Here is a 13081-nt window from a genome sequence, read left to right as displayed (position 1 = left end):
GATCACACCTACATTTATCCTAGTGAGGTGACCCAAGGAGGGACTCCTAGAGATCTTTGGGCTGGCTTACTGAGAGGGCAAGGAAGCTCAGTCCGGGCTTCCCCCCACCCCCGTACCTTCCTTATGCATCTCTTCCTTTTGGCCTTTCCTGAGCTGTATGCTTTATAATAAACTGGTAAATGTAAAAATGTTTTCTTGTGTTCCGTGAGCCATTCTAATGAGTTATTGAACCTGAAGAGAGGTCTGTGGAACCTTCAAATGTATAGCTGGTCAGTCAGAAGTATAGGTGGCTGTTGGGGTTTGTGACTGGAGTTCAAAGTGGGGTCAGTCTTGCAGGACTCAACCCTTAAACTGTGGCAGCTGTGCTAACTCCAGGGAGTTAGTGTCAGAATTGAATTGAATAAATTGAATTGAACACCCAGCTGGTGTTGGGAGAATTTGGTGTGCAAAAAATCACTCATTTGCTGTCAGAAAGAAAGATGTCCACAAAGGGTATAAGTGCTGTTTATATTAACCTAAATATCATCATATATAGAAGGAATAGTGAGCCCAGAGGAAATAACAAGCCTCCATATTAGCCTTATACATTCAGATCAGTAAAATTATGGCAAATCTCACACATATTTATTTGTACTTCTGAAGTTCCATAAAATAACTGTAGAAGAATCAAGATCCTCTATTCTTTGATCCCAAATGAGGTGAGATAAATATCAGTTACATCATTTTGTTATATGATTTTTTATTTACTCACTCAACAAATATTTATTAAAGTTTACTATAGGTCAAGAATTGTCTTAGATGTTCCTTATATTTGTTATTGTAAGAAACAAATCCGTGACACATTTTTGGGTATTACGTATAATTTACACCTAATCTCACATGACTGCTTCTAAGCGACAATTACTGAAAGTTGAAAATACTTTTAAGGCAACTGTTTTCTATGCCATAACCTAATTTGGTTGCTAATTGGTTGTTTTAAATAGATCTGCATGTTGATTGAATGCTTACTATGTGTCAGAAGCTCTAAACGTATTATCTTATTTAATACTCACAACTATGATTACCCCCGTTGGGAAGATGAGACAATGAAGATTTTAGAGAGATTAAGTAACTTAAATAAAAAGTGTGATTTGAACTCAGGCAGTCTGACTCAAGAAACCACACTCTTAACCACAATACTGATTTTAAGTGGTGTCATTGAAATATTAGATGCCCTTTTCTTGTCAATAAATAAGACCTTCTGCTACCAGCTTTGCTCAGAAGGGTAGGTGTGCTGCCCTGAGCCATTGGTGAGAAGGGGTTTCACCATCCTCTAATAAATTATGCCATATAATACTTTTTAAAAAGATCACCACTATATAGAGATGAGGTAACTCCTTGTACACTCTAGAGCATTTCCAATAGTCTTCAATCGAACTAAGGTTGATAATAACAGCATTTGTGCTTCTCTAAGGAATACTTACCAATACATTGCCTGGACTTCTAGATGCCTATTAGATATTAGCAGCTGCCTCATCCAAATTCCTCCGCACATTCTCCCAAATCCTTACAGATCAACAAGGAGAGCAAATAAAATCAGTAACAGGAAACTGCAGCATAAATAAGTATCTTAGGCTGCTCAGACTTCCATGACAAAATACTACAGATTGGGTTGCTTCAACAAGAGAAATGTATTTCTCAAAGTTCTGGAAGCTGGAAGCCCAAGATCTCTTAACAGTGGCAGCCCTGGGAAGGCACCACTGAACAGAAGGCATGAGATTTGGAAGAAAGAAGTGTCCTGTGGAATTTGGTGGTGAAAGGATATAAGCAAACCAGCGGTGGAACTGAACCCTAGGGAAATAAAAATCAGAATATACATCAACCTCAAATACATCAACTACCAAAGAAAAAGCAGTTATCTTTATCAACAGAAGAGGGTTCTCTTAGACTAAGAAACCTAGTAAGACACACTCACCATATCTACACAGAAACACCTGCTATACCCAGTCCAGAAAAATGATTACAGAATGACAGGCAACATCCATTAAAAACTGAAAGAAGAAAAAAGAAAATGACAATCAAAAGGTTTTAGCTGATGAAAATATTCTCCAAAACGACAAACACAGGGCACCTGGATGGCTTAGTCAGTTAAGTGACTGACTTTTGATTGTGGCTCAGGTCCATGATCCCATGATTTGTGGGTTGGAGCCCCACATTGGGCTCTGTGCTGACAGTGTGGAGCCTGCTTCAGAGTCTCTCTCCCTCTCTCTGCCCCTTCCCTGCTCTGCCCTCTCCTTCTCAACAATAAGTAAACATTACAAAGTGTTTTTTAATTAAAAATAAAACAATAAACACAAAACAGAGGGAAAGTGCAATAAAACACCTCTCCTCCAACATTTCTAAATAAGTATTGTTAGATATAAAAGAGGACTTTAAATCATAAATTCAGAAAACTCAGGACAGAAGTGGACAAAAAAAATTTTTTTTTAATTTAAAATGATATATGACCAAATTCAGGAAAGAAATTGAAGACGATGATGAAAATCATCTCATAGATGAAGCCCAAATTACAAAGTATCCAAGGGAGAATAGATCTGATGGCAAGTCTAATAAGATGTTTTGAGTAGAGGACACAAAAATAAAATGAAAGGCTCAGAAAGAAAGTACTAAATATAGAACAGCAAAAAAGATCCTATATACAATGGATTTTCCTCAATTAAGAAAAATAAAATAATGGAGTAGAACTATTGTTAAAACTGTAATCAAAGGAAAAGTAAAACCTTAAAGTTGTTGTTGAAAGTGCCCATCATATACCTTGGAAATTACAAGTCAGAGTCTAGCAAAACTGTTTACTTTTAAAGAATCAGAAAAAAATATGTTCATCTAGGAAAAAAAAATACCAAGAAACTTACAAAGTTTCTTGACTGAAACATACAAAAACAAGACAAAAATGACACAGATTTTTTTTTTAACTTAGGAAAGTATGAGTAAAGAATTTTGCATCCAGTGAAGCTGTTTTATATGTATCACAACTAAAGGAAATTTTGGCAAAAGGACTGTTGATGAGTATTAAAATAGTAGACCTAAGAATACATCCAGAACTAAAACAAAGGCGAGGACGAATATGAAAAAGTGTTATGTAAATTGTATGTGCTCTTACAAAGTGAAAGTAACTTAGAAAAAGAAAAAAAATTGGAGAAGGGAAAAAGTAGATATTAGAATAAGTTCATTGATTGCTGCATAAGTTATAGATAGAAGTCAACAAATGTCATTTAAATCTAACAAATAGTAGAAGATTAATTAAGGAAAAAAAGATCAAGGGAATTTTAAGAGTTATTAGCACAGAGTTAGTCAACTACTAAAACAAAAATACAAGCTTTCCTAAGTGCAAAAATAAGTACCAAACCTAAGCAAATAAGACAGATTAAGAGAAACAAAGTAAATCTGATATTAATGTTAACATCAAATAGTAACACAGAATCGAGAACAGATACACTGGTCTTATCAACAAATGGAAATGGGATTAACTCGGCTACTTAATAAACAGGATTTTCAATGTGGTTTACAAAGCAAAACAAATCTATGCTGAAGAAAAGACACTCCAAAACCAAGGGATTCAGAGAGGCTAAAAGTAAAGACTGGGCTAAGGCTGAGCAGACAAATGAAAGCACCAAGAATGTTGGGGTTGTGATCAGTAAGGTAAAATTCAGAGGCAAAGCATTAAATGAGACAAGTTAACACTCTGAAATTAATTGGAAGTAAATACACTTGATAATTCACCTATCTCTGGCCATTAATTTGAAAATGTCAGATAACATTAAACACCAAGTCTCACTTATGATATAATTCTTACAATTGATCTTGACATACTTTGTTTCAGTAATGAGCAGATAAACATTATATCAATAAGGTATATAGCACATATGAATTTAACTCTTCTTTTCTTGAAACCCTGTTAGAATCCCAAGAAATGAATTCTTGAAACTATCATTAGCCCACAAGGACAAAGAGAACTGGAAAAGGAGACACGAGTAGCTGAGATTTTCTTAATCACTTCCTAGAAGAAGACAAGAAGTTTCAATTGAATTATGGGGGCACAGGAAGTTAAAACCAGTCTCTTTAAAGAAAGATGCCAGCAAGAAGTGAGGACAATTTTCTCCAAAGAATTTCTGAGAGGCTAAGCACTTGAAAGGGCTGAAGAAAAAATGGGAAACAAGGGAAGTGATTCAGTGTCTGATTTTGGAGCACTTGAATCCCTCAGGTCTCTTCCCACAGGAACCCGTGCAGCCTGGCAACCATCTTTAACACTATATGCGTAGCCAGAGACTGATTCTTCTGGGAAGATAAAACCAAAAGCCTCTGGGCTCAGGGACAGAGGCTCAGTGGAGGACAGAGAGGGGTGAGGGTGAGGGGTTGCATGAAAATCTACATAGAAAACTGTAGTAGAAGATCTCTTCCCACGTTTTTGCTCACAATACCTATAACCAGCCATATGTCTCAAGACTACACATTTGGAAAAGTCCTCGCTAGAAAAACTGAACAGCCAGAAAAGACCCAATGATCAGAAGTTCTGAGGTGGTACAGAAAATTCTAGGAAGTAAAGGTGCACTATAGGCCAAAGAGTAACAGTCCAGATTGGAGAGCTGAACAAGGAGTTCAAGAAGGGAGGGTGTTAGAAAAAACAGCATCTGAAGGGATTGACTGTAGAGAAAATATCAGAGGTAGGGTGTCTCATTTACTGAGGAGGACTTCTCGACAGTCAACCAACTAAAGCAGCAGAGCAACTTTTAACTCAAGTGAGGGAGAACATTCTTAGGAGAGAACTTTTGACCAGACTGAAGTAGTACTTGGTTCAACACTAAATAATATGTGGAGTAATACTAATAATGCAGAAAAATTATTCTCTGTATCCCTGCAGGGAAGGTAAACTGGTGTTATTTTGCTTGAGAGCATTGTGAGTACATATAAAAAGTCTTGAGGTTTTCCAAACTTTTATTCAACACTCCCCTTTTAGGAATTTATCCAAAGAAAACAAAAGTGTGCACAAAAGTTTAAATACAAGTGGGCTCGTTGTAGCATCGTTTGTAATAGACAAAGATTGAATTCAACTCAAACATGCAACCAGTTAAATAAACGCTGAAATAGTTATGTAACTGGATACTACTGAGAAATATTTACCTGGGAAAATATTTATAATATAACATTAAAAAAAAAAAATAAAGGAGGGGGGGCGCCTGGGTGGCTCAGTTGGTTAAGCATCCAACTGCGGCTCAGGTCATGATCTCGCAGTTTGTGGGTTCGAGCCCCACATCGGGCTCTTTGCTGACGGCTCAGAGCCTGGAGCCTGCTTCAGATTCTGTGTCTCCCCCTCTCTCTGCTCCTCCCATGCTAATGCTCTGTCTTTCTCTGCCTCTCAATAATAAATAAATATTTAAAAAAAAGTTTCAAAGACAATCTTTTGCTATGGTCTTATTTAAAAAAAATTTTTTTTAATGTTTATTTATTTTTTTGAGGGGGAGTGGGGCAGAGAGAGAGGGAGACACAGAATCTAGAGCAGGCTCCAGGCCCTGAGCTGTCAGCACAGAACCTGACACAGGCCGGAACTCAAGAACTCCGAGATCATGACCTGAGCCAAAGTTGAATGCTTAACTGACTGAGCCACTCAGTTTCCCCAACAATGGACTTATTTTTAAAGGAAAAAAAAAAAAATGGAAAGGTAGAGAGATATCTGAAATATTCAGTAGTTATTTGGGAGAGTGGGTTTAAACCTGAGTTTTCTTTTCTTTCTTTTTTGTCTGTATTTTAAACATGTAAAGCCTTTTGCATAAATAAAGCAACTCTTAGAGTGGCCACACATGGAAAGAACTGACTTATAGCTCATGTTTTAATATTATAATTAGAAAATAAAAACTACTTTCAAATAGCAAGAAAAAGACAAGGAGGATAAGAAGATGGCATGGTGGCAGGTTATTTTGTAACGACCAGAAAATGGTTCCCCTTGGCATAAAAATAGAGCCACCTTACAGGCTAAATTAATCCCCAGGTGTCCCCTTACTCAACAAACATTTTTAGGGCACTTACCATGCACGCTACTCACTGTGATCAGCTCTTTTCCTATTAGAAGCAACTAACTATTCAGCAGATAAGACTTGGAAGCAGTCGGAAATAAATAAGAATCATATACTTTTCCGTGTAGATTGTAACCTACTCTAAATTTAGACATGAATGTGTAAAGATGTTCTGAGCTGTATAAAATAGTAAACAAGTGTAAGTACAATTATGAATAAAAGCACCCCAACAATGTCACATTCAAGTATTAATAATGACAGCATAGGGTGTGAAACTTAAGTTTTGCTGCTAATATTTATATTTCTTTTCTTGCTTGTGTTCTAAAATAAAGTGTGGTAAGGTATAGAGCAAAATGAAAACTTTTTTTTTTTTAATTTTTTTTTTCAACGTTTATTTATTTTTGGAACAGAGAGAGACAGAGCATGAACAGGGGAGGGGCAGAGAGAGAGGGAGACACAGAATCGGAAACAGGCTCCAGGCTCTGAGCCATCAGCCCAGAGTCCGACGCGGGGCTCGAACTCAGGGACCGCGAGATCGTGACCTGGCTGAAGTCGGACGCTTAACCGACTGCGCCACCCAGGCGCCCCCAAAATGAAAACATTTTTTAAAAGGCAAGTAAGCCAAATGGTTTCAATCTTAAAATAAGTTTTATTTTGATTTTTAATGTGCTGGTATCTTCCACAATGATTGAAAACACCACTCGGGTAATATAAAGAGAATGAGGGATCTTACATGGTTAAAACAATGGAAGCAGTTGTGCTCGGGAAGCAGATGTCCCTGGCTTAAGAATATTTTCTACACATGAAACGGAAAAATAAATCTCTAGTCCAGTTGCCTTGGAAAGTGAGGTGATGTGTGATATAAGTAATTACAATCCTAACAGAGCAGTATATTCAGAATACAAAGTGGTAGGTAGAGTATTATATCAAAATACAAATTAGCAAATGATATAAATGTCTAAGAGTGGGGAGTAAAAATTTATAGCAAACAAATTCTGAACATAACATATCTACTCTCTAAAGTAAACCCATGTTTGAACAGACGTAGCTAGTTTTCGAAGCAGAAGCCTACCAGAGATGAAAAGAACCCAGTTTACTGAGGATATTAAATTTAAATTTTCAATTTATATTAAGGAATAAAAGAGAAAGATCTAAGCCGAAACCAAGCTGAACTTTCTAAACTCGAGTCCCTTCATTTTTTTTCTTCATTATTGTATCACGTAGTGTATTCACACAACTTCCTGTCTGAACAGCACGAAAGGAATTGTGAATTTGTTATTTCCAACGGCGCTGAAAATCAGAATTTTGCTAATGCGGTGCCTTCCATCCTGTTAGTGGGCTTTGAACTGTGTCAAGTTTGAGCCATGAAAACTGACTATACTGGCTTAGAAGATCTGTGTATTTAATTACCACGTTGGAGGAGATGCCTTTAGCTTAAATTCTGAAGCCTTCAGCACAAAACGGCAACTCTGAGAGCTGCCAAACAGAAAGAGTTGCCAAATGGAAAAACTTATACATAACTCATTCAGCTGGCTGTGTGTTGTCTGTGACCTGCCCAGGATCTGGTATAGACCTCTAAGCGAGCTCTGTCTCTCCACGGTTAATATCAAAGACATTTCTATTAAGATAAAAGCTGGCAGATCCAGTTTCCAGATACACAGATTTCATGCTGAGAGGCAGAACTAGTCCTTCCCAGAGAACTGATAAGTAGATTCTTTGGAGGATTCTAATTTGGTATTCCTTCCAACAACATCTCCCCAGCACTTCCTAGCACATAGTAGGGATTTTACAAATGATTGTTGCATGGAATCAAACAAAGAATTTATGGAGGTATGAGGTATTAAAAACAGGCAGAACAGAAGATATGCTACAGACATCTTCTTAGGCATTCTATATAAGCTAGGCCTCAGAAAATGAAGTCTATGTTTATCCCATGGGTGTTGTTTACATGAAGAGCCTCTTCCAAAACGTGCTTTATAGAGTCTCGCTGAAAACACAAGTTTTCCAAAAGTCCCTTGCTTAAATCTCTGTGAATTTATCCATCCAATAAACATTAATTTTACTTAATGTGTTACACATAAACACATAGTTGAGATAGCACTTTTTTTTCTCAGAAAGAGAAAAGACTTAGACTATTGTCCAGAAACCCAGTATGACTTTGTTTTTTTATTAGTTTGAATATCTATAATTCATGAAAAACTGACAAATTTGTTTTGAGAACTTTAATACTGAAACTGCTTAAAGCATGACTAAGAATTAGTAAAATTTATGAGAAAAAATGATGATGTGTGATGTTCTGTGAGTCATTAAAAATACTTACTCAGCACTTCAAGATCAATTTCTCTTCTACCCCATGAAACAATATGAATGGACAGAGAATAATCTCTGTTTGTCTGAGAAAGTAGATGGTCCCATTGACTTGTCTGTAATGTGGACAGCAACTGTATAAATGGCCCTTTATTCTACCTTTCCAAAATAATTTAAGGTCAGGTAAGAAGGCATTTAAAAACAAAGAGGCCAAAGGAATTGTAAAAATGCTGATGATATCATAAAAGAGATCACTTTAGCTTTTGCTCACCACATACATAGTCTTGCTCCAACAAAAACATCTGCCTGTCACCCCATAAAAGTCCCTACACTTCTCTTCCCTTTATGAGCAAAAAATGGAGCTTTAAGGGACACTTAATAGCCAGCAGCTGTTTGACTGCCAAATACTGCATCTGGAGGGGAGTGTAGTATTCATATGGAAAAAAACCAAACCAAACCAAACCAAAAAACAAAAATCCCAGCAACTATCGCTTCTTTTTCTGTCCCCTTCCCTCCCTCCCTCCCTCCCTCCCTCCTTCCTTCCTTCCTTCCTTCCTTCCTTCCTTCCTTTGAGAAGGATGGGGGGAAGGGCAGAGAAAGAAGGAGAGAGAGAATCCTAAGCAGGCTCCACACCCAGCAAGGGAGCCCGACACAGGGCTTAAGCTCACAACTGTGAGATCACGACTTAAGCTGAAATCAAGAGTCAGAGCTCAACCAACTGAGCCAGCCAGGCATCCCTATTGGTTAATTTTCTTAAAGTACACCAGTGCTTTGAATAAAGAAATTTGAGCACTTTGAATATGTGGAAAGACACAGGAGCTCCTTAAGTGCATCTGAAACCAGTACATTGTTCCCAGAAAGCAACGAATAACTGAGATTGTATTCAATCATGTTTAGTACATAGGTTGAATGAGTGCTAACATGAATAAGTTTAAGACCAGGTAAAAGACACTTCATGACAATTTACCATTCACTTTATTTTTCTGAGATTACCTCTATTTGAGGCTATAATGAATCACAGTAGTTTTCCTTGCTAGGCTATAATTTTCTGAACACATAATTCATTTAAAAATATAATTCATAAAATAAAATGTGAAGACAAGGAAACATCTACTTTAGAAAAATTAAGATGAGGGCCCCTGGGTAGCTCAGTCGGTTAAGCATCCAACTTCAGCTCAGGTCATGATTTTGTGGTTTGTGGATTCAAGCCCCATGTCAGGCTCTGAGCTGACAGCACAGAGCCTGGAGCCTGCTTCGAGTTCTGTGTTTCTCTCTTTCTTTCCCTCCTCCGCTCAGACTGCCTTCCTCTGTCTCTCAAAAATAAATAAAAGTTAAAAAAAAATTAAAAAAAGAAAGAACAATTAAGAGGAGGAGCTAGCAGGGGGTGCCTAGGCGTCCGACTTCGGCTCAGGTCATGATCTCCCAGTTCGTGAGTTCAAGCCCTGCTGCAGCCTCTGTGCTGACAGCTCAGAGCCTGAAGCCTGCTTCGGATTCTGTGTCTCCCTCTCTCTCTGTCCCTCCCCGACTTGTGCTCTATCTTTGTCTCTCTCTCAAAAGCAAATAAAAACATTAAAAAAATTAAAAAACAATAAAGGTGAGGAGTTGGCAGTATAAAAGTACTTTAAAACAAAGACCAATCCAGGATCATAATATGTTGAGTGGGATTGCTTTTAAAACAATATGCTTTGAGATCCTGTTAAAGGGTAATGTAAAAACTATAAAATATTGTATTTACTCTGATAATCCCCCACTGGGATCAGAGTTGTTTCCTCCACTCTTTACTTTCGCTTTGAAAAAGAAGCTTGGTATGACGTCCATAATATCAATTTGTAGTACTTCAAAAGATGGAAAGTTATATCCCTGCAGAACTTATAATGGTTCAATTAGAAAGGAGTCCATGCAGAAAAGCAAGAAGAAAAGATGACTCAGCACTCACTATTCTGTTGTTGCCCTGTTGCCTCTCATCTCCTTTTTTACCTTTCTTTTTCAACTTGCCTGAGACAAAAACAGACTACAATGTCCGCCTCATCCAGTCACCCTTCTTCTGGACCCTGAGTCATAGCCACCTTAAAATGTTAACTTGAAAACCATCTCTTGAGCATTTAAAATTACTTACTCTCTCTCTTTCTCTCAGAAATACAATTTTTTTTCTTACCGTAGAAAAAAAATATGTTAACTTCTAAATTCTGTGTAATTTTCATCATCGGTAAATAGAGAGAATCTCAGCATTAATGTGCACTGCAGGAGGAAGCAACAGAATAAGACTGAAGAGGGAACTGAGTTCATACGATTCTCTGCTTGAAGAAAAGGTTAGTCCCTACCTCTTTATAGAGTGGATATACCGAAGACAAAGCTAAAGATATACATATCTTCAAAACACAGAAACAATGGATCTGTCTTCTTTCCTTCCTCTACTTCCTCCTTCCCTCCTTCCTTCTGTCCTCTCTTCGCTTTTCTTCGTTCTCTTAAACTGTAAAAGTTGGCAAATATGGGCCTTTCTACCAATGGAGAATGGGTATCATCTTTCCTAGAAATCATTCAGCATCATAGATTGTATTCTATGCTTCTATAATATCTGTAGTATCTTAGAGGTTGTCAATATAATCAGTTAATCCCCAGAGTACTCCTGTGATATAAATTTATATTTTACTTGCATGTTGTAAAACTGTATGAAATGGATCAATGCTTGTTTGTAGACCTACTGTTAAAGCAGGTTATGCTGTTGTATGGCACGTTCTTTGTCTTGAAGTGGATAAAATGTTACAAGGACACAAGACTTACACGCCCAGCACCGTTGTAGAATAATAAAGAGTAATACAAAATAAAATGCTAAATTTATACAATTATAGGATAAAATGCTTGTTATAGATACTGATTGAGAGGGTTAAGAGAAATCACCATTTCTATATTTGTTCAAGTTCCTACTCTTCCCCCTTGCCAGTTTCAAACACTGTAGGCAGATTCGCCTGTTGTCAGTCCCCTGTTCAAAATTTGTAGTGGCTGCCCTTGTGTGTGGTCATGATTCTCATATTGGAAGTACATATGAACCCCTCTTTATGAATAGGTTTTCACAGATCCGGAACCCTGGACATATGCCTCAGACCGAGGGGCTTATGAGAACCCCAGTTTGAGAAACACTGACTTATTTCTTCAAATAAACTTTTACCTGAAAGAAGTTTTGTCTTTCTAGACAGAGAAACCTCAGCCTACAGAATAAGTTCTTGGCTATTTGGTGTCTCACTCAGGATGTGTTTTGTATTACATGCCAGATGTGGAAGCCGCAATTAACTGCTCCCTTGGTCCCTTCAAAAGTCCTCAACTTTCCTATGAGGACATTTATGCCTTCAACCTGGAACACCATTTCTTTCTCTTTCTCATCTTTTCTCCCATCTTATTTTTGCCAGAAGTTAGGCCAAACAACTCCTTCTTCACGCTTCTCTTTACGTCTGCAAAGAGGATTCTCACCTTCCTCTGATTGTTTAGAGCAACATATCTGTGCCTCACTTATGAGGCAAACACTGAATATATATTATCCTGAGGTATGTGCCTGGCTTTTTACCTGCAAACAGCAAACAGCTAGAGGATAGAGTCTGTACCTGATTCATCTTTTGCATGTAGCTAGCAAATATCTTGCACACAAAAGGTGCCAAATAAAAAGTCGAAGAAATAACTATACAGGTCAATGAATAGGATGAGGCTTGAGACAAGCCATAAGGGGTTGATTGAATGTGGAAAGTGACTGACAACGGGATTTTTTGCTAAAGGATTTAGTAAATTTCTCACCCTATCCATGAGCTAAGGATTTTATAACTGAGGAGTGAAGATACAGCTACCTCTTCACCTTATGAATAAAATAGAGTTGTTTTCAAGGAGAACATTTCTGCTATTCAAGAGAAATTGTCTTAAGGTCCAAACTTGCCTAGGGAAATTTACCAAATACTTAAAAAAAAAAAAAAAAAGAAGAAGAAGAAGAAGAAGAAGAAGCAAAACCTCCATAAACTACCATAATTCTTGCCCATGAGATAGCAATGGAAGAAAATGTGTTCAAAACGTCCACACTGTTCTCCATCCTCTTTTTCTTATCTACTCTATATGGTTTGATCCAGATAGGTTCTCGTCTACTACTAATAGACTCATCATCTCTGACAGCGGAAGTGCTCCAGTTAGAACATTACTAGTAGAGGCACACACCCTCTAAATAAAATGTCATGGTTACCTTTCAGAATCCTCTTGCTGATTGGTGAACATTACCAGTCTCTCTTCGTGTTTCTCGTTTTTGTTTATGCGTTGTCCACACGGAATCTAAAAGGAAAAAAAATATGAAGGACATGAGGCTTGGATATGTCTCAAGGGAAGATAACCATGTCAGTGACTGGAGGAGAAAAGCCACCCGCTAAATGCATTTTTCATCAAAAATGTTTTTATTCTCATGCCTTGTTTTCAGCACTGCCAATTATGAGAAAACAGACCACAAAATTGCCTTCTGCCTGGTTTCAAGCAAAGGTAAAACGCTGGGTATAAACATTAAAGACTCAGTCTTTCAGTTAAAGAAGAGTCTTGTGACAGGGAGAGATTGTCCAGGAGCAGGTAAAAGAAGGCTGGACATTTCAACATAGGTGCCATAAACTGTTAACATTGTTAGACTGACATGTTTGTAGTTCAATTAGCCACAGCCCAGGAATGAGTTTTCCAGGAGTGCCTCATGACCCATGGACACCAAGAACTTT

General features: G+C 37.6%; 1 protein-coding gene across 2 annotated transcripts in view; it reads right to left on the bottom strand.

The window, feature by feature from the left end:
* TNIP3 (TNFAIP3 interacting protein 3) overlaps nt 1–12627 on the bottom strand; it is a 92655-nt gene extending 80028 nt beyond the window's left edge. The window contains exon 1 of one of the 2 annotated variants that reach the window (XM_047857125.1): nt 12571–12627. In XM_047857125.1, the coding sequence (XP_047713081.1) occupies nt 12571–12602 (32 nt within the window). In that variant the 5' untranslated portion in view covers nt 12603–12627. The remainder of the gene's footprint in view (nt 1–12570) is intronic. The other variant, XM_047857124.1, reaches the window with a different exon arrangement.
* Nucleotides 12628–13081: the final 454 nt, after the last annotated feature.

The sequence above is a fragment of the Prionailurus viverrinus genome, chromosome B1 (genome assembly GCF_022837055.1).
Source record: "Prionailurus viverrinus isolate Anna chromosome B1, UM_Priviv_1.0, whole genome shotgun sequence".
Classification (NCBI taxonomy): domain Eukaryota; kingdom Metazoa; phylum Chordata; class Mammalia; order Carnivora; family Felidae; genus Prionailurus; species Prionailurus viverrinus.
The sequence above is the reverse complement of the archived record's forward strand: the minus strand, read 5'-3'. Positions and strand labels throughout refer to the sequence as shown.